The sequence below is a fragment of the Dermacentor silvarum genome, chromosome 5 (assembly GCF_013339745.2).
Source record: "Dermacentor silvarum isolate Dsil-2018 chromosome 5, BIME_Dsil_1.4, whole genome shotgun sequence".
NCBI lineage: Eukaryota > Metazoa > Arthropoda > Arachnida > Ixodida > Ixodidae > Dermacentor > Dermacentor silvarum.
The window spans coordinates 66,795,320-66,818,145 of record NC_051158.1 but is presented as its reverse complement, the minus strand read 5'-3'; the positions used below and the strand labels follow the sequence as shown (position 1 = coordinate 66,818,145).

At 45.5% G+C, this 22,826-nt stretch overlaps 1 protein-coding gene and 3 non-coding genes across 5 annotated transcripts; 3 read left to right on the top strand and 1 right to left on the bottom strand.

The window, feature by feature from the left end:
* Positions 1-7,414: 7,414 nt before the first annotated feature.
* LOC119453447 (crossover junction endonuclease EME1) lies at positions 7,415-21,479 on the bottom strand. 2 transcript variants are annotated; one of them, XM_049668158.1, is made up of 7 exons: positions 21,131-21,479; positions 20,496-20,510; positions 19,113-19,236; positions 14,977-15,092; positions 10,211-10,379; positions 9,204-9,260; positions 7,415-8,448 (listed from the first exon to the last, which is right to left on the bottom strand). In XM_049668158.1, exons 1-7 carry the CDS (start codon positions 21,202-21,204, stop codon positions 8,338-8,340), a joined length of 666 nt encoding a protein of 221 aa, XP_049524115.1. In that variant the 5' UTR covers positions 21,205-21,479; the 3' UTR covers positions 7,415-8,337. The 2 variants fall into 2 exon arrangements, with proteins under 2 accessions (XP_049524115.1, XP_037571406.2); XM_037715478.2 differs by lacking the exon at positions 20,496-20,510 and having other exon boundaries at positions 21,131-21,473.
* On the top strand, positions 16,874-16,948 carry Trnas-gga (transfer RNA serine (anticodon GGA)). Its single transcript has one exon. It is a non-coding gene; the product is annotated as a tRNA-Ser (tRNA).
* Trnas-gga (transfer RNA serine (anticodon GGA)) lies at positions 17,152-17,226 on the top strand. Its single transcript has one exon. It is a non-coding gene; the product is annotated as a tRNA-Ser (tRNA).
* Positions 17,708-17,782, top strand: Trnas-gga (transfer RNA serine (anticodon GGA)). The gene has a single exon. It is a non-coding gene; the product is annotated as a tRNA-Ser (tRNA).
* Positions 21,480-22,826: the final 1,347 nt, after the last annotated feature.

The window sequence follows — 22,826 nt, the reverse complement described above, 5'->3', positions numbered from 1 at the left end:
CACTACCTGAAGATCTGCTAGCCTCATATCGCCGCCAATGATTCAACTTGTCAAGACAAGTTGGGTTCATCTGGGTTCATCTCTAAAATAAAGAATAACGCTGGAATCAACATCTTTAAATTATATGTTTGCTCTCTCTTGTTCGTTCAGTGGTGTTGTTTAATTACAAGTTACTTTGAGAGGTGACGGGATTTAATTAATGATCTTTCGTATCTTCAATCCCTATATATCGGATCAACTATACTTATCTGAAGCGCGTTCTTTCTTCATAATTACGGAGAAAGAGATCGGAAATGTACCAGCTACGTTCCTTGAAACATTCATGTCTCACCTACCCTGTAATCTTGTCATTCCCTCCAAATGTCTCCGTACAGTGCGAGATGTAGCAATGCGCTACAGCAAAGCGTGACTTTAAAGATAGGTTGAGTGTCAGTGAGCGCGGTCTTGTGAAGACTGCACGAGACAAGAGGCGATGAGAATTCCGCGAGAAGTACATCGGAAAGAAGAAGCGACTAGAGCGTCTCCATCATCGGCGATCCGTCTGGATGTGACAGATACTTCTTTGTGACCATGACATAGCCTGCAGCGACAACCAAGTTCAAGCCTGAAGGTGTACAGTTAGAAATCGGTGTAAGCGCTGTATCTGTGACATTTACAACTTTCCCTCTACATGAAAGGACGGCTGAAACAGAGTGTAGGATGTCCTAACCAAGAATAAGTTCATGGATACAAGTGGGAAGCACGATTAACTCAATGTGATGGTGAATTCCAGCGATAAAAACCCGTTGAAAACTCTGTTTATTGGAGTGAATGAATACAGTATTAACGGCAGCTCAACATAGGTGCAAGATAAAGCATTTTTACTTTTCGGAGACACTGAACACGGGTCACTACGCAGAACAAGAACGGTGGCATCGGTATCCACAAGAGCTTTTACGAGAATACCTTAATTCATATAGTTGCATAACGTATGTTGTCAGGGTGAACAGGAGGAATTCTTGAGGACCGATCGGAAGCAGTTTTCCCTCGAAAAACAGTTTTCCGAGTGTTAGCCAGCAAAATGGGAAGTGGGGCGAAACGGAGAAGTACAGTGGCGGTAGGGCGAAGAAGAACGACGTCTGGCCGATCGGTAACTATGAGGTAGATTGAGGGCAGTTGAAGGAGACGGAGGACACAGCTGAGAGTGAAGGAACGAGTGCGGTCTGGAATTGTAGGGGTCAGGGTCGGCGGGCATGATCTCTCTTATATTCAGCATAGCCTCATCTTTCATCCTGCTGGCGACGGCGGCAAAAGCGAGATATGTGGGCACCTCATATTGGCTAAGCCTTTAGAGTGTTAGGACGCGAGTACGCACGGAGGAGAGAGAGAGACAACTCGACAGTGTGAATCCCAACCACGGTGTGATCCCAACTGTCAACTGGTTTTATTTTTTATTTTGCTTCAGCCCCCTTCGGGCTGCTCGCCCTTTCCACTCGTCACCATTGGTGGAGAGTGGAGGACGGAGGCGCGGGTGCAACCGGTTCGGAGATGCGCTCGCTGCTCGCCCTTGCCTACCCTGGATGGATGGATGGATGGATGGATGGATGGATGAGGCTGAACCCTTTAAACCAGGCGGTGGCATACGCCACCCAGCCATGACTATTAACATATTTTTGTACTTTGTGGTGGGTGAAATTTCACCCCTGCCTTGATTTTATCCACCAATCAGATAACCTCTGTTTGGTTATTTCTACCTGCTTAAAGTCTATTTTGCCTTCACTGTCCCTAAACCCCAATGCTTTGAAAAAATCAGCCCCGTTGCCTTGCACTGTAGGGTTAAGCCCTTTACAGAAAAGTATGAGTTGTTCAGCCGTTTCCTCTTCTTCTCCACACGCACAGCACAATGTGTCTATACCTTGGTACTTGACTCGGTACATCTTAGTCCGCAATACTCCCGTTCTGGCTTCAAACAGTTGAAAGTTAGCGCTAGAAAGTTCCCCTAGAATTATCGTAGATATTTTCTTTGGCAATTTCTTGCTTGAAAGTTCGGTATGTTCCCAGTGCTCATTTCGTCTGCATCCCTGTTTTCCACAGACCCCTCTCTGTTTCCTTAACCTTTTTCTTAACCGCTGTTTCCTGGTTTGCACCCCTCCTGCAGTCCAAATATTTGATTGAGTTTTCTGGTCAGCTTCCTCCATTTTGTATCAACATTCCTCATGTACAAATAACTGAAAACTCTCCTTGCCCACCGCTTTTCTGCCATTTCTCTCAATCGCTCCTCAAATTCTATCTTGCTGCTGGCTTCCCTGCCCTCGAATGACGTCCATCCCATGTCACCCTGTACCCCCCGATTTGGTGCATTTCCGTGTGCTCCCAGAGCCAGTCTACCTACCCCTCGCTGCTTAACTTCCAACCTTGCTCGAACTTCTGATCTCATGCACAGGACCGCATTGCCGAAAGTCAAACTAGGGACCATCACCCTTTTCCAAATCCCTCTCACCACTTCATACCTATTGTAATTCCACAGTGCCCTATTTTTCATCACAGCTGCATTTCTGCTACCTTTAGCCGTCACATATTTTTCATGTTCCGTTAGGTACTCAGCCCCATTTGCACGTTGCCTGCACGTTGTGGCCCTCTCGCGGCCGCTACAAGCGCAATTCAAAAAAGACAGGGACGTGACAGAGACGCAGGACAGCGCTAACTTTCAACTGACGTTTATTGAAACACAGAGGCAAACAAAAAGCAAAAGACAAATCACAATCTACGCATGCGCACGTCAATGCCATCCAGGAACGCGATTTCCTTGTCAGAAAGATTAACTGACGGTGTACTAACACAGTCTGCTTCCTTTTTCCGAATCAGCCAGGCTTCGATTATCTCACGCATGCTGCAGTTGTTGCTCCTGGCCTCCACTGTGCATGCGCCGAACATTGGTTTGCACGTTTTGTTGGGACAATCATGGCAGTGTTGAGAAATGTTTCCGTCCCTTGGTTTTGCAACATTACGCTTGTGTTCTGCAAGCCTTTTATTAAGGCATCTGCCAGTTTGCCCTATGTATACCCGACCACAAGTTAACGGAATACGGTAAGCCACCCCTTACGAGCACTTCACATCCTTATTCCTATGCTTGACTTTACATCCCTTTGATTGTTTGGGATAAGGGTTTGTCAGCTTACACAACTTTGATAGCTTCTCTGGAGCAGAGAATATCAACGTCACATTCACCTTATTAGCAACCCCCTTCAGCCTATGGGAAATACCATGGATGTACAGAATCACCGCTGTCTTTTTTCTTTCTGTGGATTGTTCACTGCGGTCTTGCACTTCCTCAACAAGCCTTCCGCCACGGAAACAAGCACATCTTTGGGATAACCAGCCGCAGTAAGCCGACTGACTTGCTCGCTCAGGCTGACGGGTATCATGACAGGACATGATTTTTTCATAGCATTGGTGAAGCACATGTTCACAATTGCCCGTTTGACAAGCTTCGAGTGGGAGGAAGAATACGAAAGGAGTGGTTTGTTGGCCCTAGGACGGTAATACCAGCTTATGTGGGTTTCTGCAAAAATGAGCTTTAAATCTAAAAATTGCAATTTGTTGTCAGCTGGTAGTTAATGGGTCAAATCAAGTGGCTTAAAACAGTTCGAAAAAAGTCTTAAAAATGATGTAAGGTCCTGATCAACGTTGTCTATACACTGTTGTCTATTAAAATTAAATAATCATCAACAAATCTGAAAACCTTTAAAACCTTAAAATCTTGTAGATGGGTGGCTACCATCCTGTAACGGTGCGCCAAAAACAAATAGCTAAGAACCGGTGCTATGCAAGACCCTATGCAAACACCACATTTCTGTAAATATACATCATGATTCCATTCCGCGTAGGTCGAGTTTAGATAAAAATGTAAAAGTTCTACGAACCCTGCCACTGATACACCAGCGGCATTCTGAAACGCGACAGACCCAAAGCAATCTATACTGTCTTCAACACAAGCAAGTTGGTCATGAGGGATCGAATAATACAGGTCTTTTACGTCTACGGACATGGCAGTCATGCGCTTATCGGAATTATCTGCTAAAAATTCCACAATTTCTGAATTCTTTACCGCAAACGGATCGTTGATGTCCAAGAGATTTAATTTTTGTTTCAGAAAACCTGCAACAGTCTTCTGCCAGGAATCACATTCAGAAATGATTACCCTTAGAGGGCATGCCACTTTGTGAGATTTTGTGGAAAACAATACTTGCAAACTGTTTCTTTCACTTTTATCCACATGCTTAGCTAGAAGTTCAAGGTCTAGGCTATTACACAGCTTTTTTTGCTTTTGTTTTCCCCTTAGATAATACAACTTTCCGCAGCTTATTGAACAGAGAGGTGATAGCATCCATTGCCTTGCTGGTAAACTGACCTTCGGGTTAAACGACAAATCTACCCTCTTTGTCAGCGGGAATAACACAAAGGGACTTTTCTCGCAAATATTCAGTCACCTTACGTAAGGCAGTTTGGACACCTTGGGCTTGTTGTGGCACAACACATCCACGCCTTCGGAAATGCAGCCGTCCCTTTCACCTTCCGTTGCATGTCCGGACACTCGCCGTACATACGACAGCAGGACTGAAGGTTCAATGACGATTTGCAAAACATTCAAGTTTTCTTCTGGCTGAATGTGTTACACGTCATTCGTAAAAAGAATAACGCTATGATCAACATTTTCAAATTTTATGTTTGCTGCCTTTCATATGTTAACTAGCGTTTCTTGAATATCTTTTACGGCGAGAGGTGCTCACCGGAGTTGGTAAATGATTTTTTCGTGTCCGAAAACCTCAAATGTTAAACTATATTTTTCGTAAGTGCAAATTTTTTCTTAATTATGGAGCAAGAAATCAGAAATGCACCAACTTTTACCATGCTGTATCGTTCCCCAAAACAGTCATGTATCGCCTTTTTTCCACTCGTCTATTCCCTTTACGTGATGACCTGCACAGCTGGAGGCAGCGCATGGAACGCATTTGATAGCCAGCTAGTCCTGCAAAATCACACTGCAAGCCTTCGCGAAGAAATTCCACGTTTCTACCATTGGCTTGAAGCAGCTCACCCTGTCCCATATATTTACATTGTATAGTGGGACTGAGCTGAGCGACTTCTTCAGTGGAATGGCAAGTGTCATCGGCATCTTCTCTGTATCTGTGATCGCTATTGCACAAAGTCGCCACATCTCCGCAGGGTCAACAATGTCGTATACACTTTGCCTCTTCTGTTCACATGCAGGGAATCGGGCAGACGTGCTGGTGTTCGAAGCAGGTAAACCAGTGGCGGGCTTTCATGGGTAAACACCTTGCACTATCAAACCAAAGACAGTCTCTGCTGCGCAGAGGTCGCTGCTTCGGCGTTCTATTTTTCCAGATCCTATCAGGATACTGATTGTTTGGTCTCGGCCGATCATCCCATTGATACTCGTCAGCGACAAGCATTGCTTTCACACAACTGTGAGAGCAGATCTTGTCCGATGGCTCAAGTCTTCACAGTGCAGACTTCAGGTACTTCCAACGCGTTTACCGTGATTGTGAAGCTTGAGCCTGATGCTGTGACAGCTGTAATGGCGGGAACACTTATAAGTGCCAAACGTCAGCACAGAGAGTTCTCCTGTCCCGAGGGAAGGCAAGTCAAGCCTTTTGGACAGGTCGCATCAAATGAACGTTCTCTGGCTGCTGGTTTCAAGCAGTAAGCGAACTAAAACGAAATGAGGCTTTCCAGACACCCATACTTGTGGCCATTTGCATCAGGGCAGGTGCTGGCGTAGTACTGTTAGAAGAAGCACTTGTCACTGCTGATTTGTCCCTTCTCGTAGTCTCATGGATGGTACGTGTTTTACTGCTCTCGGGTGATGGGCTTAATTGTTTTCATAATGCGCAATGTGCTGAAAGATGACGTTTCGAACACCACTTGATGACACTTGATACACGATGCGTTGTGGCACTTTTATGGGACATGTCCCTCTCTGCCACATTTAAAACCACAGTTCTTGCCATTGAATCTGCATCTAATCTCATCAGCTGACAATGTGATGCGGCAGTCTTATCGCGTGGTCTCGGTTATCGCACCGCACACAGCAGGGATAGCCGTTCGATCCAGATACTGCAGCCAGAGCTAATGCTGATACATGCAAATGTGGAGACGGTTCGCTGCGATCGTGTCCCACAAGGCTGTTCTTCGGTATGGACCTTGAACGAGGGGCGTGGTTCTGAACTTGCACCTGCAGGAACTTACCTTTCGGACCTCCCCTTGTCACAATCCCAGAGTAGCACCGTTGTCGGTCTCAGTCTCTCTCATGCGCTGACGGTATAGAATGCCGATGTTGCCGGGGGGGGGGTGGGGGGGAGCACATAAAGACAACATGAAGTATTACTACGTATTCCGTCGTTGGAACCCCCGGGACTGTCGAGGCGGATTGAACAAAAGTGCATCTCTTCGTAGTGCTCCCACAGCTGCGACACCCGAGAAGCGCGGTCGATGGGCGCAATGGAAAGCGAACTGTCACTGTGGCCGTCAACGTTGCTGGCATGACAGCCGAACTTCTCTACGAGAAACTTTCACCGCTACCAAAAAGATAGCGGAAGTGCCAAAGTGGGCGGAAATTGTTTTTCACTCATGTCCAAGACGTTCGCATTTGTTTTGTCGCCGCCACCGTTGCTTTTGCCAAATCTACCTCCTGTGAACACATTTGTCCGCAGGCTGGCGCTTGTCACCAAGCTATTTCAGGAAAGACTGCGATTGTGGAGCTCCCCCCACCCGTGCGTTGCGCGTGACAGAAGACAACGCGCTTCGCCCGCTTTTCTCGCTCGCGTGCGCAAGATTGAGCCGCAATTGTCGGCTGACTCTCGCAAGCTTTCACTTGCACATACAGCATACAGCGATGATGTCATCGTGTTCAGACTTAATATGGAACATCACAGCAACGGCAGACATGCCCACTTGGAGTGTCCATATAATTTCTATCGCAATAAATATAACTTCAAATCCGTGACGCCACATTGACCTACCAGCGCTGGGCTTCTGGTGCGAAATTTAAAAAATGAAACTTTCACCTTTATTTCCTGTTCTAATAATGAACCTATTGGCACCAATATAATGAAAATAGAGTTTTTAAAGAATTCTTTATCAGTTTGAACTGATTCAGTGCTTCTCTTTATTGTCTTTTTATTGTATGGCCACACGTCCCTTTCAATTGTACAACTGTTCTGTGTTTCTTCTCTTCTGATAGTGGTTGCTTATTGAGCAATCAATCAATAGGAACGCATGCAAAACAGCTAGTCTGTTCTGCCCACATCCTCGGAGATCATCGGTGGTGGTGCACATGCAGGCTAATCTGGAAACCCCAGATCACAAGTCCTTGCAGTGCAACGTTAGTACGACAACTATTCACAAGCAAGTTACAAATATAAAAAACTTTATTTACACCAAAATAGCAGGGCTAGTCAATGAATGTACAGTTGCAAAAGAAACTTAGTTTCAATACAAGAATTCGCACCATCAATTTCAACTACTTGGTCCAGTATTGATATTGTCACTACTCTATATAAATTAACAACCCAACAATTTTAAGTCATTAAAAACATATAAAGAATATATATATATATAAAGGAATATAAAAAATCCAGTCAGCACGTTAAGATACAGCCAACGTCATAGAAAATTTAATCTAAAATCTGGATTGCTCAAAATAAAAATTAAGATCCCCTGGTTCTGCTCAAATTGATGCCTGCCTGAGAGATTCCAAAAGATAGAATTCCTCAGCTTAGTAAGCATAACTCGTAATTACCTCATTCCTTTCTTTCCTTCGAAAAAAAAAGGAAAATGTGCGATACTGTGCAAATCACATACACATAATTCTGCACTTTGCTAGCTAACTATTTACATAAATATATACACTTGCTGTGCCACTTGGGTAAAAGCAAGCTATCAATGCCAAACATGATTCGAAGACAAGATACTTCTGCATGCAGGCATACGCTGATATGATCCCCCATTATCTGCCTCTGATCACTCCCTGCATCACACTGAGTGAATGGAAGCTTCGTGGAAGAATCAGTGGTGCACAATGGGTGAGCCCTCGTCATTTCTGTGGAAGCACACAGCTGGCTCTCGTTACTGTTTGGCTGACACAGACCCTAGCCTTCACAGCACTGTACAGCGCTGATGAAATGGAGCATAGGTAGTTTCAGAGCCTGCAATACAGCAAAATGTGAGGCACGTAGCAGTGCATTAACGTAATGCCACACAGGTGAGCCGTTTCTGCTGTGATGTCTTGAGCTGGGGCCTGCCTCATCCACTGCCACCTCGTATAGCAAATGGTGCTCAATCAAAGTAGGCATCCTGGTCTGTCGCCAGAAAGAATCGGTAGATGCGTCCCGACACGACGGGGCCCACGCGACGTGTTGACTGCAGCGCTCCTGCGCCTCTCCGCACCTGCAGTTGGTGAAAAGTTCAGCAACCACTGCAGCAAGGCTGAAGCTTGTTTGCAACATATTAAACTACACATAAGATACTAAACGAAACTGACAGCTCCCTTCAGTTCGCTTGTTGATCAAGTAAGTACTGAGAAGAAAGAACCTAAACCGGAAGGCTGTGATGGCCAAACCAAGTACTACAGGGCCGCTGCATAAAGGGCCACTAGGAGGAACGTTAGGTTAGGCTGGGCTGGTAAAGCACACTTCTGTAATTCCAGAAACATCAGTCTTACTGTAAGCTAGTGAAGTGGACATTTATGACAAGTTTAGCCTCCATTGCACTGCATCATGGGAAAGCTACACAAAGGCCTCCACACTACTACATATTCCGCTGATTGATGACTATAGCGAAACCGAATTTATCCCTCAAGGTTACACAACAGGGCCGGTTTGAAGACATTCATTGCTTAAAGTGCAAACATAACAGATGAAGCACCCGTCCTGTCTCGGTTTTCAGCCATGCACTTCTCTTCGACAGATTACGCTGCAAATAAACAATGCTTGCTGCTTAGAAATTTGCTAATATAGTCAGGGTCCACTGTAAAAGAAATATATCTTGCACCTGTGTTCTGTAATGCTCAGGGTTCATAAAGAAACAGTGCAGTTTCTCCTTTTCTTAATTTAGGTATGCATCCCGTAAGTTGGGCAACTAGAACACATTTTGTGCATATGCCAATTTACTTCAGCCAGAGGGTATTGATGGCAATGGCCTACCTGGATGTCTGCCAGCAGCGTTTCTCCTTCTGCACGATTCTTGCATGCTTGATATGCCTGGGAAAATGCACATTCAATGACACACATGGACACCCCCTAAACTAACGCTCACAAATTCTCACTTCTTCAAATCCTCATCATCACTGCCAGGCCATTCTTATGTACAGTGCAGGACAAAGGCTTCTGCCAGCGATCTCCAATTGCCTGTGTCTTGCATCAGCTGATTCTAAGTTGTGCCTGCAAATCTTCTAACCGCACCACACCTTGTACTTATAAAGCAGCGCTGTAAAGTTGAAACGCAGGGACAAAAACAGCACAGACGAAGCTCATCTATCAAATGTTTATTAAAACAAACGGGGTGTACATTGTGGGATGTGCACATGGTGCATAGCGTTGTTGCCCGCAATGTACACCCCCTGTTTGTTTTAATAAACAGTTCATAGATGCGCTTTGTCTGTGCTGTTTTCATCCTCGTGTTTCAACTTTGCAGTGCTGCTTTATAAGTAGAAGTATGATATTCCAACTAGCCCCAACGCAAGCCTTACTCATCACACCACTAGTTCTCTGCTGTTCTCAACTCCCATTTCCTTTCCCTCGGTAACCATTCTGTAACTTTAATAGAACAAAGGGTTATTTGTTCTATGCATTATATGGCCTGCTCAACTCCTTTTGTTCCTCTTAATCTCAACAAGAACACTGGGTTACACCAATTTACTCTGCAATCCACACCGCTGTCTTCGATTCACATAAATGTAACTCCCGTCACTTTTTGTTCCATCACACATTGCACTGCACTTGACTTTTTTTCAAGCATTAATGACAAATATTTCCTTGCCTCTGATGCCAATTTGTTATGGCGAGACTCAACTGCGTGACCAAAGAGCCTTAGGCAAGAGAGAGATGATAGAATAAAGCAAAAATGTGGTTGGCTACTGTAGAGCCTCAGGCACAGCCCAGTACATTGCCCTGTAGTGACAACATAGATTCATGAGCAAACAACTGGCCACCTGTAGGAGGAGCTTGGGCCCTGGGTACTGGCACACAATGGCCTCGGCCACATCTCGGCTGACGCTGGCAAACTGCTCCAGCTGCGCCTGCCAGGTGCGCCGCAGGCTGTCGTGCTTGGACAGCGAGCCGGGGGCCAGGTGTTGCAGCGGACGACTCTGCTTGGCCTCCCTGGGCAGTTGGGGACGCAAAGGCATAAGAACCTGCAGATGCCCCCATTTGTTCCGACCCCTTGCGCACAAATTATGAAACCTTTCTTTTACTTGAACCACTTCCTATTCTCATGTTAAGAAAATTTCGCGCTTCCTTTCTGCAAAGTACCGTATTTACTCGAATGTAACTCGACCCCGATTGTAATGCGAGGGTCGACTTTTCAGTCCGCGAAATAAAAAAGAATAAAATTGCGAATGTAACGCAATGTGAATGGAAATAGAAATGGTATCTTTATTCAAGGAATCAATTTAGAAACAAGTTCTCTTCACTTATCGTCGTCTGAGAAGGAGACAGTATTCTCGAGCAATCACTTTGGGAGATAGTGTCACTTTCGCGAAATTTCAGGTGACTCAGCACCGAAAGCGTCCCCGACAACTGTTTCTGGCGCTGTGCCAAGCTTGTTATGTTATCAGTGCCAAGAGCACTGTCGGCCATACGCTTCCGAGGGATTCGGTGCCAAAATGAGCCAAGTCTCATGAAAGCGAAACTAGTATTTCTGAAAGTGATCGCCAAAAAATCAAGTCATCAGTGCTTTCAAGCTCCCCCGTTTGAGATTAATTACTTCTTAAAATATCAGTACCAAGCCACTACGAGGCCCTTCCAACCAGCCCCAAATTTAGAAAGGGCCTCACATACGCTCATCCCCACAAAAGCAGCACTTACATAGAGTAGGCAATGCATACCTTCCAAAGTGAGAACGTTAAAATTTGTAAAAATCCCACAAATACAACACGAAAAGGGGAGGAAGAGGGGGATGGCATACGTTTTAAAAAGCTTGCTCCGATCCCGTGCCTTTTGAGGGATATACACGCGCATTCTGTTACCGATGCGCATTGCCTTTACATGATGTTACCTTTACATGGTGCGCACACGCAAAGACGGGCAAGCAGCAAATTGTCTTTATATGAAACTGGCTGCTTAGGCAACTCTGCTGTTGCTGATGATTTTTCCTACTTTAGATACTTCTCTGTAGAAACGTGTAAGAAGCAAGTACCTCTCTTTTGTTTTTTCGTCATCAGAAGATTTCCAATGGATGGATCAGAGACTGACCAATGAAACTTTTTTTGTGAGCAGGATTCATGTTTCATAAAACTTGACGCAACATTCATAAAATCATAAAACAAGCCCTAGTTCGTAAACGTTACAGAACATTCCCGAGAGCTGGCAGGCATGGGAATAGATCCCATGCATGTGGGTTCAAGGAGACTTGTCATAAGCAACAGGCAACAGCCTGCGCACCAAGTTGTGTATCACGTGGGGAAAGAAGTGAGGTGAAGTGCTCGTGCAGGCTCAGGAGTGGAAAAGAAAGCACGTACATAACTTTTGGGCTGCCTTATGCAGAGGAAGCACCAAGGAAACCTTCGCTAACAACGCTTCAGTAAGTGACATAAGCTATCCTAACTGCAGTGACGGCTTAAGGTTTCACAATTCGGGCCTTAGTCACACTGTTGCATTAAGAAATTTGCTCACTTATGGTGTTTAGGAACAGGAAGATCTGAACATTTTAGGACCTCCATGTTGAGACAGCAGACGACTGTTGGACTGTGGACTGCAGAGAGATGTTAATGCTGGCATGACAACGTGGAGACTAGAAAACTCCTAGCGAGAAGATGCAGCAGCATGGAGAGGAAGACCAGCATGGGGGAGGAAGGTTTGGAGGCATGACAGGACAAGTTGTTATGTGTTCGCTGCAAAGAGAAGTTGGGGGCTACACACAGATGAAAAAAGTTATTTCTGTGCTGTCATGAAAAGTGTGATCAAAGCCTTGTGTGAGCACACTACATTGAAAATGTTCAAGCAGCAAGAGAGATTTGCGTGTATGGAGGTTGACTGATTGACACGTTCAATGCAGGTTGAATGCCCTGACAATGGCTATACGAGATGCTTATTTCTGCAATCTGATTTTTGACCACCTGCAGTTTTTTAGTGTTCACACAAACCTTGGTTACATGAACATTTTTGCATTCCCCCCTTGTTGGAATGCTAAAGCGGGATGGGAGTTGAACGTGGAACCTCGTGTTCAGCAGCAGAACGCCATAGCCACTGAGCGACTGCAGCAAATCATGTATGGGAGGGAATTGCAACAATGTGGGAAAGAAGGGCAATGACAAAGGCCAAGTCCAGTGCCCTGGCGTGTGGCTGCAACAGCCGTCCTCCAGCACAAACCCTAGAGATGGTCTCCAGAGTCCTGTTCCAGGACAATGCACAATGTAGTCCGTCACTGCTCTGCGTGCCTGGGCAGGCACACTCAGAGATGCAAGGGCTGGAAAAAAGCCCGGAAAGATTAGGTAATAAAAAACATAATACTATTTTGTCTTTTGTTGATGTTTTTTTCACCACAGAGAAAGTAAAAAAAAAATTACACACACAGTAATACATACTTGCCATTCTCTACTGTGCAGCATACGGTTCTAGAAGCGACAACGGCAACAAAAGAACGGCAGCACACTTTTCCAAGTGCCTTCATTATATGCTTTCAGTTTCGTTTTGAAAACGTAGCATAGCTTTCAAATGTAGGGGAATAAGGATGCCCTCTGGGTTTTGGTCCAGGACTGGCATCTGGGACTCTGCAAAGCACGTGGAACCGTCCACCTGGTGGCAAGGCTATTGCGCTAATCAGCCACTGACACCTATAGCTACTAGGCTGCTGCAGATACCTTTGCCATCTGCCAGTTGTCAACAACACTGGTCTTTGTTTGGAAATGTTTGTAACAAGCTTCGTGACAGGCTTACAAGAAAACGTGTCATGAAACTCGTTCATGTACAATCAAATTTGAGTGTGGAAGCAGCCACGATCAATTCTAATGCGAGTGCGCACAACCAGAGTGACTAGGACTCTGAGTTAGGTTGTTCTCGGTTATCAAATAACCAATCTTTCGTAGAAGAGAACAAAGTGTTCATTTCATTTTCTTCATGTTCTTAAGTAATTATCACATGTATTTGACCATAATTACTTTTTATTGCTGGAATAATAAATATGTCATTTTGACTGGAGTTTCAATTTTTCTCAAAATTTCCAACATTTACTGAAATTTACTGGGAAACAAAAGATTTACTAAAAAACGTTTTCCAGCTCCCGCTCAAAATTTACGGAAATCTTGCATCCCTAGGCACACTGGGTGTGGTCCATTGCAGGCACGTATATCATGCTGTATGTATTAACAGCACTTTAGCAAAACCGAAAACTGGGCAACTTGCTCTCTGTACACCTAAACCCAGCTGAAAATTCCTATCTCAAATGACATCGTTTGGACTTCTGCTGATGTTATTGTTTTTTTTGCTTTCTTTTTTTTATAGTGGTGTTCTTTTATGTTGTACAGCCCGTGCGCATGCGCTCCTAGTTTTTATTTAAGCTCTAAGTTCCCCTAACAAATTCTGTTGCAAGTCGTGATCATGTGCCTCTCCTTCTCTTGTGCTCCATCTTTTCCTGCGCTGCTGTTAAAAATGGTTGACAGCACTTGTCAAGCATGTATGGAGGCCAGTGTCTGCTTTTGTGTGGACACTGCAATTAGTCTCTCACTCAAGGAAGGGAGACACCAAGAGCAATCTGCAGCAGAAGGGAATCCATCACCACCCAGAGTTCCCATGCGATCTCCGTCCCATCTACTGGCTGAGCCAAATGCTTACTTTAGCTTCGGTGATCTGACGACAACTGGCATACTGACTATAGCATAGGCCAAGGGTTCCAAAACTTTCTGGTCCTGGGGAACCCCACCTGGCTTCCCAGAGTCTCACAAATCCCTTCCCTACCCCTTTTTCCCACCGATATGCTTATCAAGTAATGAGTCCTAAACACCGCTGCCACAATGGTCTTTCTCGTGAAGACTACTGAAGTGCGAATGTGGTGGCTTTAACTGCTAAATTCAAACTCTAATATACCAGTGCTCCGAAGGGGAGTTGGTCTGATTCGTTTTGGCCGCTCGTGGAGCCTTAAAATGCCATTCACGGAACCCAGTTTGGGAACCCCTCACATAGGCAATGGCTAAAATGTTATGGAAAATCCTATGCACTTGTGGAAACCTATAATATGCAAAGCTTGCTTGTATCATTTCAAGTAAATGCTATGCAAAGAGACGCACGATGCATGCAAACCAATGCGAGCTTGGAAAACCTCTGTTGAACCTATCCAGCGGGATGACCTTTGTGCTTTGTAAATGTTGTTTTCCCCGTAACCACAGCTCTGCGGGAGACCCCATGCTAACACTACTAGGCGAGACGCTGACGCCAAACCTGGAGAAAGAGTCAAGGAAGCTAGGCACACGTCGTACACCTGAGCGACTATAATGCGACAACCTTATCAGGATTATGAAGGATTTCACTGCCTGCGGCATCAGTCCGTATTACAATCCACATTAAAAATCTTCAGAGGACACGTGCTGTGCACTGACCCACCAAATCACCACCTTAGATTACACCGTCTTCGAAATCAACCCAGTTTATTTGGCAGGAAACTGAGCTACGAGAGGCCAACCGACGGGGAGGTGGGCAAAGAAAACTTCACTTTTAAAAGAAACAGACAAAAGGCTATGGCAATGGGACAGATGCCGCTTCACACCTGTGTGGCCGCTCGGCTAGTGCACGGGTGAACTTGGCCAGATATTCAGCCAGCTCCTCAGTGCTCTCCTTGGTGGCCACAGTCACACCACTGTCCAGCTGTAGTGGCACCAGCGTCTGCACAGCCACAGGCAGCCGAGGAATGTCAGAAACCACTCACTTTGCATGCCAGCTCTCTTAACGCCGAAACAAATATGAAAGACAATAAGAAATATGAGAGACAGGACGGATGATGATATAAAAAAATGACGCAACACACGCGCCACACCCCACCATCATATCCAGCTAGTGCACCAATACGTACGAAAACTGAAAAACGAAGGGCAGGCAAGGACAAACGCTTCATCTGTATTCATTCTTTCGTCTTTCAGTCCTAGAGTCTGAGTATGTGTGCTATACTTTGTTTCATACATAGCAGGCAATGCTACGAAGGTTTTCTCTAACTGCTAGCATTTACAACCAAAAAATAGTGTCACAAATGAAATAAAGACAAAGGTGTGTGCCACGTAACTCAATCCAGCATTAAGTCTTATCCATTTATGTCATTGACTATGACAGAATTATTACGTGGAAGGTGTCACAGATCTGAACGTATCTGCACAGCCAATGAACAGAGTGGCGCGTGTGTGACCAGCAGCCACAGCTGTACCACTATGACGTAATAGTTCAGCGGAAATCCGCTAGGTGGAGATAAGTAATTAAAGGGAAACTGAGAGATCCACCCAAATGTAGCACAATGGAAACCCAACCGGGTTCCTCGAAAGAAAGCCTCGCAGTTGAAGAAAAATTCGTCCTGGTCCGGGACTTGAACCCGGGACCACCGCCTTTCCGGGGCAGCTGCTCTACCACCTGAGCTAACCAGGCGGCTAGCAGATGGCAGGGCGAAGTTGAATTTGTCGACAACTCGAAGCAAAGGCAAGTGTATGACGTAATAGTTCAGTCTCAGTTTCCCTTTAATTACTCATCTCCACCTAGCGGATTTCCGCTGAACTATTACATCATACACTTGCCTTTGCTTCGAGTTGTCGACAAATTCGACTTCGCCCTGCCATCTGCTAGCCGCCTGGTTAGCTCAGATTACGGTAGAGCGGCTGCCCCGGAAAGGCGGTGGTCCCGGGTTTGAGTCCCGGACCAGGACGAATTTTTCTTCAACTGCGAGGCTTTCTTTCGAGGAACCCGGTTGGGTTTCCATTGTAGCAAATTGCTACATTTGGGTGGATGTCTCAGTTGCCCTTTAATTACTTATCTCCACCTAGCGGATTTCCGCTGAACTATTACGTCATACACTTGCCTTTGCTTCGAGTTGTCGACAAATTCGACTTCGCCCTGCCATCTGCTAGCCGCCTGGTTAGCTCAGATGGTAGAGCGGCTGCCCCGGAAAGGCGGTGGTCCCGGGTTTGAGTCCCGGACCAGGACGAATTTTTCTTCAACTGCGAGGCTTTCTTTCGAGGAACCCGGTTGGGTTTCAATTGTAGCAAATTGCTACATTTGGGTGGATGTCTCAGTTGCCCTTTAATTACTTATCTCCACCTAGCGGATTTCCGCTGAACTATTACGTCATACACTTGCCTTTGCTTCGAGTTGTCGACAAATTCGACTTCGCCCTGCCATCTGCTAGCCGCCTGGTTAGCTCAGATGGTAGAGCGGCTGCCCCGGAAAGGCGGTGGTCCCGGGTTCGAGTCCCGGACCAGGACGAATTTTTCTTCAACTGCGAGGCTTTCTTTCGAGGAACCCGGTTGGGTTTCCATTGTAGCAAATTGCTACATTTGGGTGGATGTCTCAGTTTCCCTTTAATTACTTATCTCCACCTAGCGGATTTCCACTGAACTATTATGTCATACACTTGCCTTTGCTTCGAGTTGTTGACAAATTCGACTTCGCCCTGCCATCTGCTAGCCGCCTGGTTAGCTCAGATGGTAGAGCGGCTGCCCCGGAAAGGCAGTGGTCCCGGGTTCGAGTCCCGGACCAGGACGAATTTTTCTTCAACTGCGAGGCTTTCTTTCGAGGAACCCGGTTGGGTTTCCATTGTAGCAAATTGCTACATTTGGGTGGATGTCTCAGTTTCCCTTTAATTACTTATCTCCACCTAGCGGATTTCCACTGAACTATTATGTCATACACTTGCCTTTGCTTCGAGTTGTCGACAAATTCGACTTCGCCCTGCCATCTGCTAGCCGCCTGGTTAGCTCAGATGGTAGAGCGGCTGCCCCGGAAAGGCAGTGGTCCCGGGTTCGAGTCCCGGACCAGGACGAATTTTTCTTCAACTGCGAGGCTTTCTTTCGAGGAACCCGGTTGGGTTTCCATTGTAGCAAATTGCTACATTTGGGTGGATGTCTCAGTTTCCCTTTAATTACTTATCTCCACCTAGCGGATTTCCACTGAACTATTACATCACACACTTGCCTTTGCTTCGAGTTGTCGACAAATTCGACTTCGCCCTGCCATCTGCTAGCCGCCTGGTTAGCTCAGATGGTAGAGCGGCTGCCCCGGAAAGGCGGTGGTCCCGGGTTCGAGTCCCGGACCAGGACGAATTTTTCTTCAACTGCGAGGCTTTCTTTCGAGGAACCCGGTTGGGTTTCCATTGTAGCAAATTGCTACATTTGGGTGGATGTCTCAGTTTCCCTTTAATTACTTATCTCCACCTAGCGGATTTCCACTGAACTATTATGTCATACACTTGCCTTTGCTTCGAGTTGTCGACAAATTCGACTTCGCCCTGCCATCTGCTAGCCGCCTGGTTAGCTCAGATGGTAGAGCGGCTGCCCCGGAAAGGCAGTGGTCCCGGGTTCGAGTCCCGGACCAGGACGAATTTTTCTTCAACTGCGAGGCTTTCTTTCGAGGAACCCGGTTGGGTTTCCATTGTAGCAAATTGCTACATTTGGGTGGATGTCTCAGTTTCCCTTTAGCTGTACCACTAGCACTAGCGGCCAGAAACATTGTACACCACCTGGTGCAACAACAAAGATGCACAAATAATAATTCATCTGCCATATCCTTACATCCACAAGCTGTAGTCATAATTACATGAAGTAGTTGTTCCGTAGAAAGTGTTGCAGATCAACAAAGACAAGTGCAATGCGAAACACACAAGTGAGACTTCTATGACCGCTCTAGGTACTTGTGTAGCCTCTGTAGCATTACCTGCTAAGTATAAAATGTACAGCTGGAAATGATGGATCACCAACTCGCCCGATCATTTGTTTTATCTGTGCTACACCTTTATTTCTCACAGTCTGTCCTGTCTTACAAAATGTGGAGATGAGCCCTGCTGGTAATTTATGATTGATTCCCCACATCACGGACAAAATACAGACAACAAAAAAACATGACAAACAACAATTCTGTTCACAGTACTTGTGTTGCCCGATTCTTTCCTCTTCCCATGCGTCGTTACTGCGGAGGAAAAATCAGCTGTTTCGTGGCTTGCACCATTTTACGTCGCCTTCGGCATCATTAACCAACTCGGCCAACTAATCTATAATAAGACATGCTGTTGGCAGAAGGTTAATGGGGCAATGTTCACAAGACTTTTTCTATGGGCCATGAAGCACAAGCATTTCTGGAGCATGGCACAAAATATAATTACCCCGTTTCCTGCTGGTGAGATTGCTTTCCAAGACTTTGTAGGATTCGAGCAATATTTTACAAGTTTGGCAATATTGAGACACACTGTTGAGGATGGACCAATGGGGCTTGGTAATACAAGACAACCGTTAATAGAGGGCTCTAAATTGGTTTTGGCCACCTCAAGTTTTAGCACTTGAATTGCAGGTGCACTTATTTTAGGCAAACAAACGTTCTTGCATTCTGCCACTATCAAAATGCAGCCTCTGTAGTTGCGATTCTAACCTGTGACATAGAGCTCAAGAACAAAACACCAAAGCCACTGATCCACCGTCGTAGATCTTGACTTGGCTCTTTGAAAAGTGAAAGAAAAGAAGAAAAATGAAACGTCAGGGAAAAAAATATACTTTTCTATTCATGGATATCCCTTGCACATTCACAGCTAGCACATCTATTCAGGATAATTTCTCATGCTAAGCAGCCCAGTTCAGCCACAAATAAATAGTTTAGCTACACCAAAAACAAGGACTCGTGGTGCTCTTCGCTGCGCAGTGCCAGTTTCCCTTGCCTCACCTCCTGGATGTCCTTGCGGGAGAGGGGGATTCCGTCGTAGACTCCCGGCTTGCGCCTGCGAACTGCCTGCTGGGAGCCCAGCACCAGGGCACGGTACTCAGCATTTGCTCGACTCTTCTGCTGCCTGTGGTTGTAAAGTCAGGGGTGAAAAGCAAGACCAAATATTCGGCTATGGGGTTTAACATCCCCAAACTGCACAATGGTCTATGAAAAAGCACTGTCGTAGAAGACTCAGGATTGATTTTGACCACCTGGTGTTTTTTAATGCGCACCCAAAGCACAGTACACGAGTGCTTTTGCGTATAATTTTCGTCAGAATGTGGCCACTGTGACCCTGTGCTTAAGCAGCGGTGCAGCCACTGAGCTACTGCGAAAGATGAAATGAAAAAATTTGAAGGACGCTTAAGGTTCGCCTTTAAGAGTGGAACATGATAGCATTCAAAGATTCCTGACGGTTTGTCAGGCTTCCTGGCAACTGCAGCTTTCTTTTTTCTCCAACTTCGCCTCCACATGTGGCTGCCGAGGAGGCGAGCGCCATCTGGATAGTGTTCTTGCAAGGCACACCCACCGGGGCGCGCCGCTGTACGTGTGGTAGAAATGCTCGAAAAGGGGTCTGTATTTGAGTTTCCGCGTAACAGAATTATGTTTTCTCGTATATTAAAATTACAATCTGACGCTATCATACCTGTAGGCTGCAGGTTGTGGTTAAGTCGTACTTTACGATTTTTATGATGCATTTTACTTTGAGAAATTCAATTATTTCACCAGCGCCTCTGCGCCATGCGGAGGGCCTGTGTGGTCAGGGTGGTGGGATGATTCTCTTTGCTGCGAACACCACAAGCCGAGACCGACGCCAGATTTTCTGCGACACGGGGCCCCTTAACGCTACTGCATTAAAATTGAACATTTTGAACTCAAATTTCAAATTCTTCTTTTATTATGACCATTTCTTTGACACAATACACAGGCTTCACTGTCTGGATCCTTAGCCAAAGGCTAGTTGATAACATTTCTAATGAATCATAGTGTCTACTGTACCAAAGCAACACTAGGCATATGAGAAATGCCACAGCGGATGCTCCACGTCAATTTTGACCACATGGGTTTCTTTGCCATGCAGCTGAATTTAAGTGTTTTTTTATTTTGGTCCCCCCCCCCCCCCTCTTAATCTCACCACCTTTTAAATGTTGCCACCATGGCTGGAAATTGAACCCGCAAGATTCTGCTCAGTTGGCGAAGTTCTGCAATACCAGCACACTGACAAACAAATCCAACGATGGTAAAAGATGAACGGTGGAACACACAACTCAAACAATCATCATGGAAAGCACACACTCACAAATATATGTAGTAGCGTCATCTAAAAAGAAATGTCATGCTTACGTAATCACACATGTGCTAAAAGAAAGGAAAAAACATAATTCACAGACTTCAGCGATTCCTCAGGCTTCGAACTCATTTAATGGGACAGGAGCAGGCTCTTGCACTGTACAGTACCATCTTATCAAAAATAACTACAGCCTACCATGAATATAAAGAACATGGATGACAAATCATCAAATACAATGCCGGAATATCTAAAATGTCTATTGGCAATATTAGTACGTAACGAATGTAGTCGACTTCCGTTATTTAGACCTTGACAGGACCACCGAAATTGATAAAATTATCTGCCAGGTCGAATTAAAGAAGCATCAAAAAAGCCCAAACACACTGCTGCTTCATTTGGCTGCTTTTGCCTGATTATAATAAGCACTGGAATCTAATGCACACTCAGTTTTTATGGGCTCAAATTATAAAATTAATATAGAAATGACATTAGAGCTCTTAATGACATTGGGATACAAATGAAATTAGTCTTCCTAGACAAAGTATAAATCTAACACGCACCTGATTTTTTTTAACAGGAGAAATTTACCATGCTTTGACTTTGACGATCGGAAAAGAATGAAACAGCAATAAGGTTATCTAAAGCAAGCACAGAGCATCCAAGATGCATGCTACAGACAGTCACTCACTTGAAGTACTTCTCCAGGCCGTAGACGACGTAGGTGAGCTGCCTGTTTGGGTAGACTTCATTGATGCTCATCATGTGCTCACTGAGAGACGTCTGGGTCCTCGCTAAAGAGTCCTGCGAAACACATCATTGTGGGCACGCTTCACTAGGAACGTAATGTTACTCTTATAAAATTGAGAAATTTGCAGGCACAAGTTGGAATCAGCTAGCGCAAGACAGGTGTAATTGGAGATTGCTGGGAGAGGCCTTCATCCTGCTGAGGACATAAAAATAGGCGACTGCTGATGATGATGAACGTTAATCTTGTTTTATTCAATTGGAAGAGGCGTGTGCCGGACTGGGCTGGTACATCATTAGGACAGGAACAAACAGCGCCTAGTTTGTCGTCCTCACTTTGTGCTGTCCAAGCGCTGTTTGTTCCCGTCCTAATGATTCAATTGGTGCTTGCCTTTGACAAACCCATTTGAAATGTCATAAACATTTTGTTCAAGGGCACTCTAGATGAGTGCTCACTAAATCAAATAAAAGCAACGGCTGACCATAATTGACAGATGGAAGTCACATGACACGCCAGACTAGTGGTCGCTCTGCCTGACCAACATGTCTACATACGAGTGAGCTGTTTACAAATTCTGAGGGTGAATGAGGTGGTCAGTGAGCAAGTGTGTAGATAAGTGAATGGGTCAGCGAGTGGATAGGTGACTGGACGGATCAAAGAATGAGTGAATGAGTGAACAAACAACAAGCGTGTCAATAGTGGGTAGGTGAGTGCGTGACTAAGTGAGCATGCAAATAGGAAGGTAAGTGAATGAGTGAGCAAGTGGGTGGGTAAGTGAATGGGTGGGTTAGTGTACAAGTGAGTGACAGTAACCAATCAGCAAATGGATGGGTGGGTAGGTGAGTAAGCGAGTGACTGGCGACCAAGTGAATGAATGGGCAGGTGAGCTGATTATTGGTAAACACTTAGCAAGTCAGTGAGTAGTAAATGGTTGAATCAGTGACCAAGCAAACAAGTGATAGTGAGGAAGCCGGTGGGGAAGTGGGTGAGAGACGGTGAGTGAATGAGAAAAGGGTGGGCGAGTGAATGAGGAGTACATCGTCAGTTGCTGCAAAAGTACTGATGATACCATATTAAAAATTAAATTATGGGGTTTTACGTGCCAAAACCACAATCTGATTATGAGGCACGCCATAGTGGGAGACTCCGGAATAATTTGGACCGCCTGTGGTACTTTAACATGCACCTAAAGCTAAGGAGGAGGAGAATAAACTTCATTTTTGTACAGCAGATTTGTGAGACCTAGGCCTCTCTACCTAGATGCCGGCCTCGGGCCCTTGGGCTCTGGCAGCATCTTCGGCCTGCTGGATGGCCTTAAGTTGGTCTTCCGGTGCAGAGCTGAGCAGCGCGGTCTCCCACTGCTCTCTGGTCTTGTCTGTTTTATTCTGTGTGGGTGTCCCAGGACAAGCCCTTTCTTGACAGAATCTGCATCTATAATCTAAGTACACAGGTATCTTCGCATTTCGCCCCCCTTGAAATGTGGCTGCCGTGGCTGGGATTCAATCCGGCAACCTCATGCTCAGCAACCCAACGCATTAACCACTAAGCAACCAAGACGGGTATGATGCCATTTTCTGCTTTGCAGTAGTTCAAAAATGAAAATCTAAGGAGTGCACTGACGCACACATGTTTGTAGCAC

Excerpts from the sequence above, each read along its gene's own strand:
- LOC119453447 (XM_049668158.1), bottom strand. The coding sequence starts at position 21,204 with ATGATGAGCATCAATGAAGTCTACCCAAACAGGCAGCTCACCTACGTC. Across the intron at positions 9,261-10,210 it reads GGCCCAAGCTCCTCCTACAG|GCATATCAAGCATGCAAGAA; the intron begins GTGGCCAGTTGT and ends GCATTTTCCCAG. Across the intron at positions 8,449-9,203 it reads CGCTGCTGGCAGACATCCAG|GTGCGGAGAGGCGCAGGAGC; the intron begins GTAGGCCATTGC and ends CACCAACTGCAG.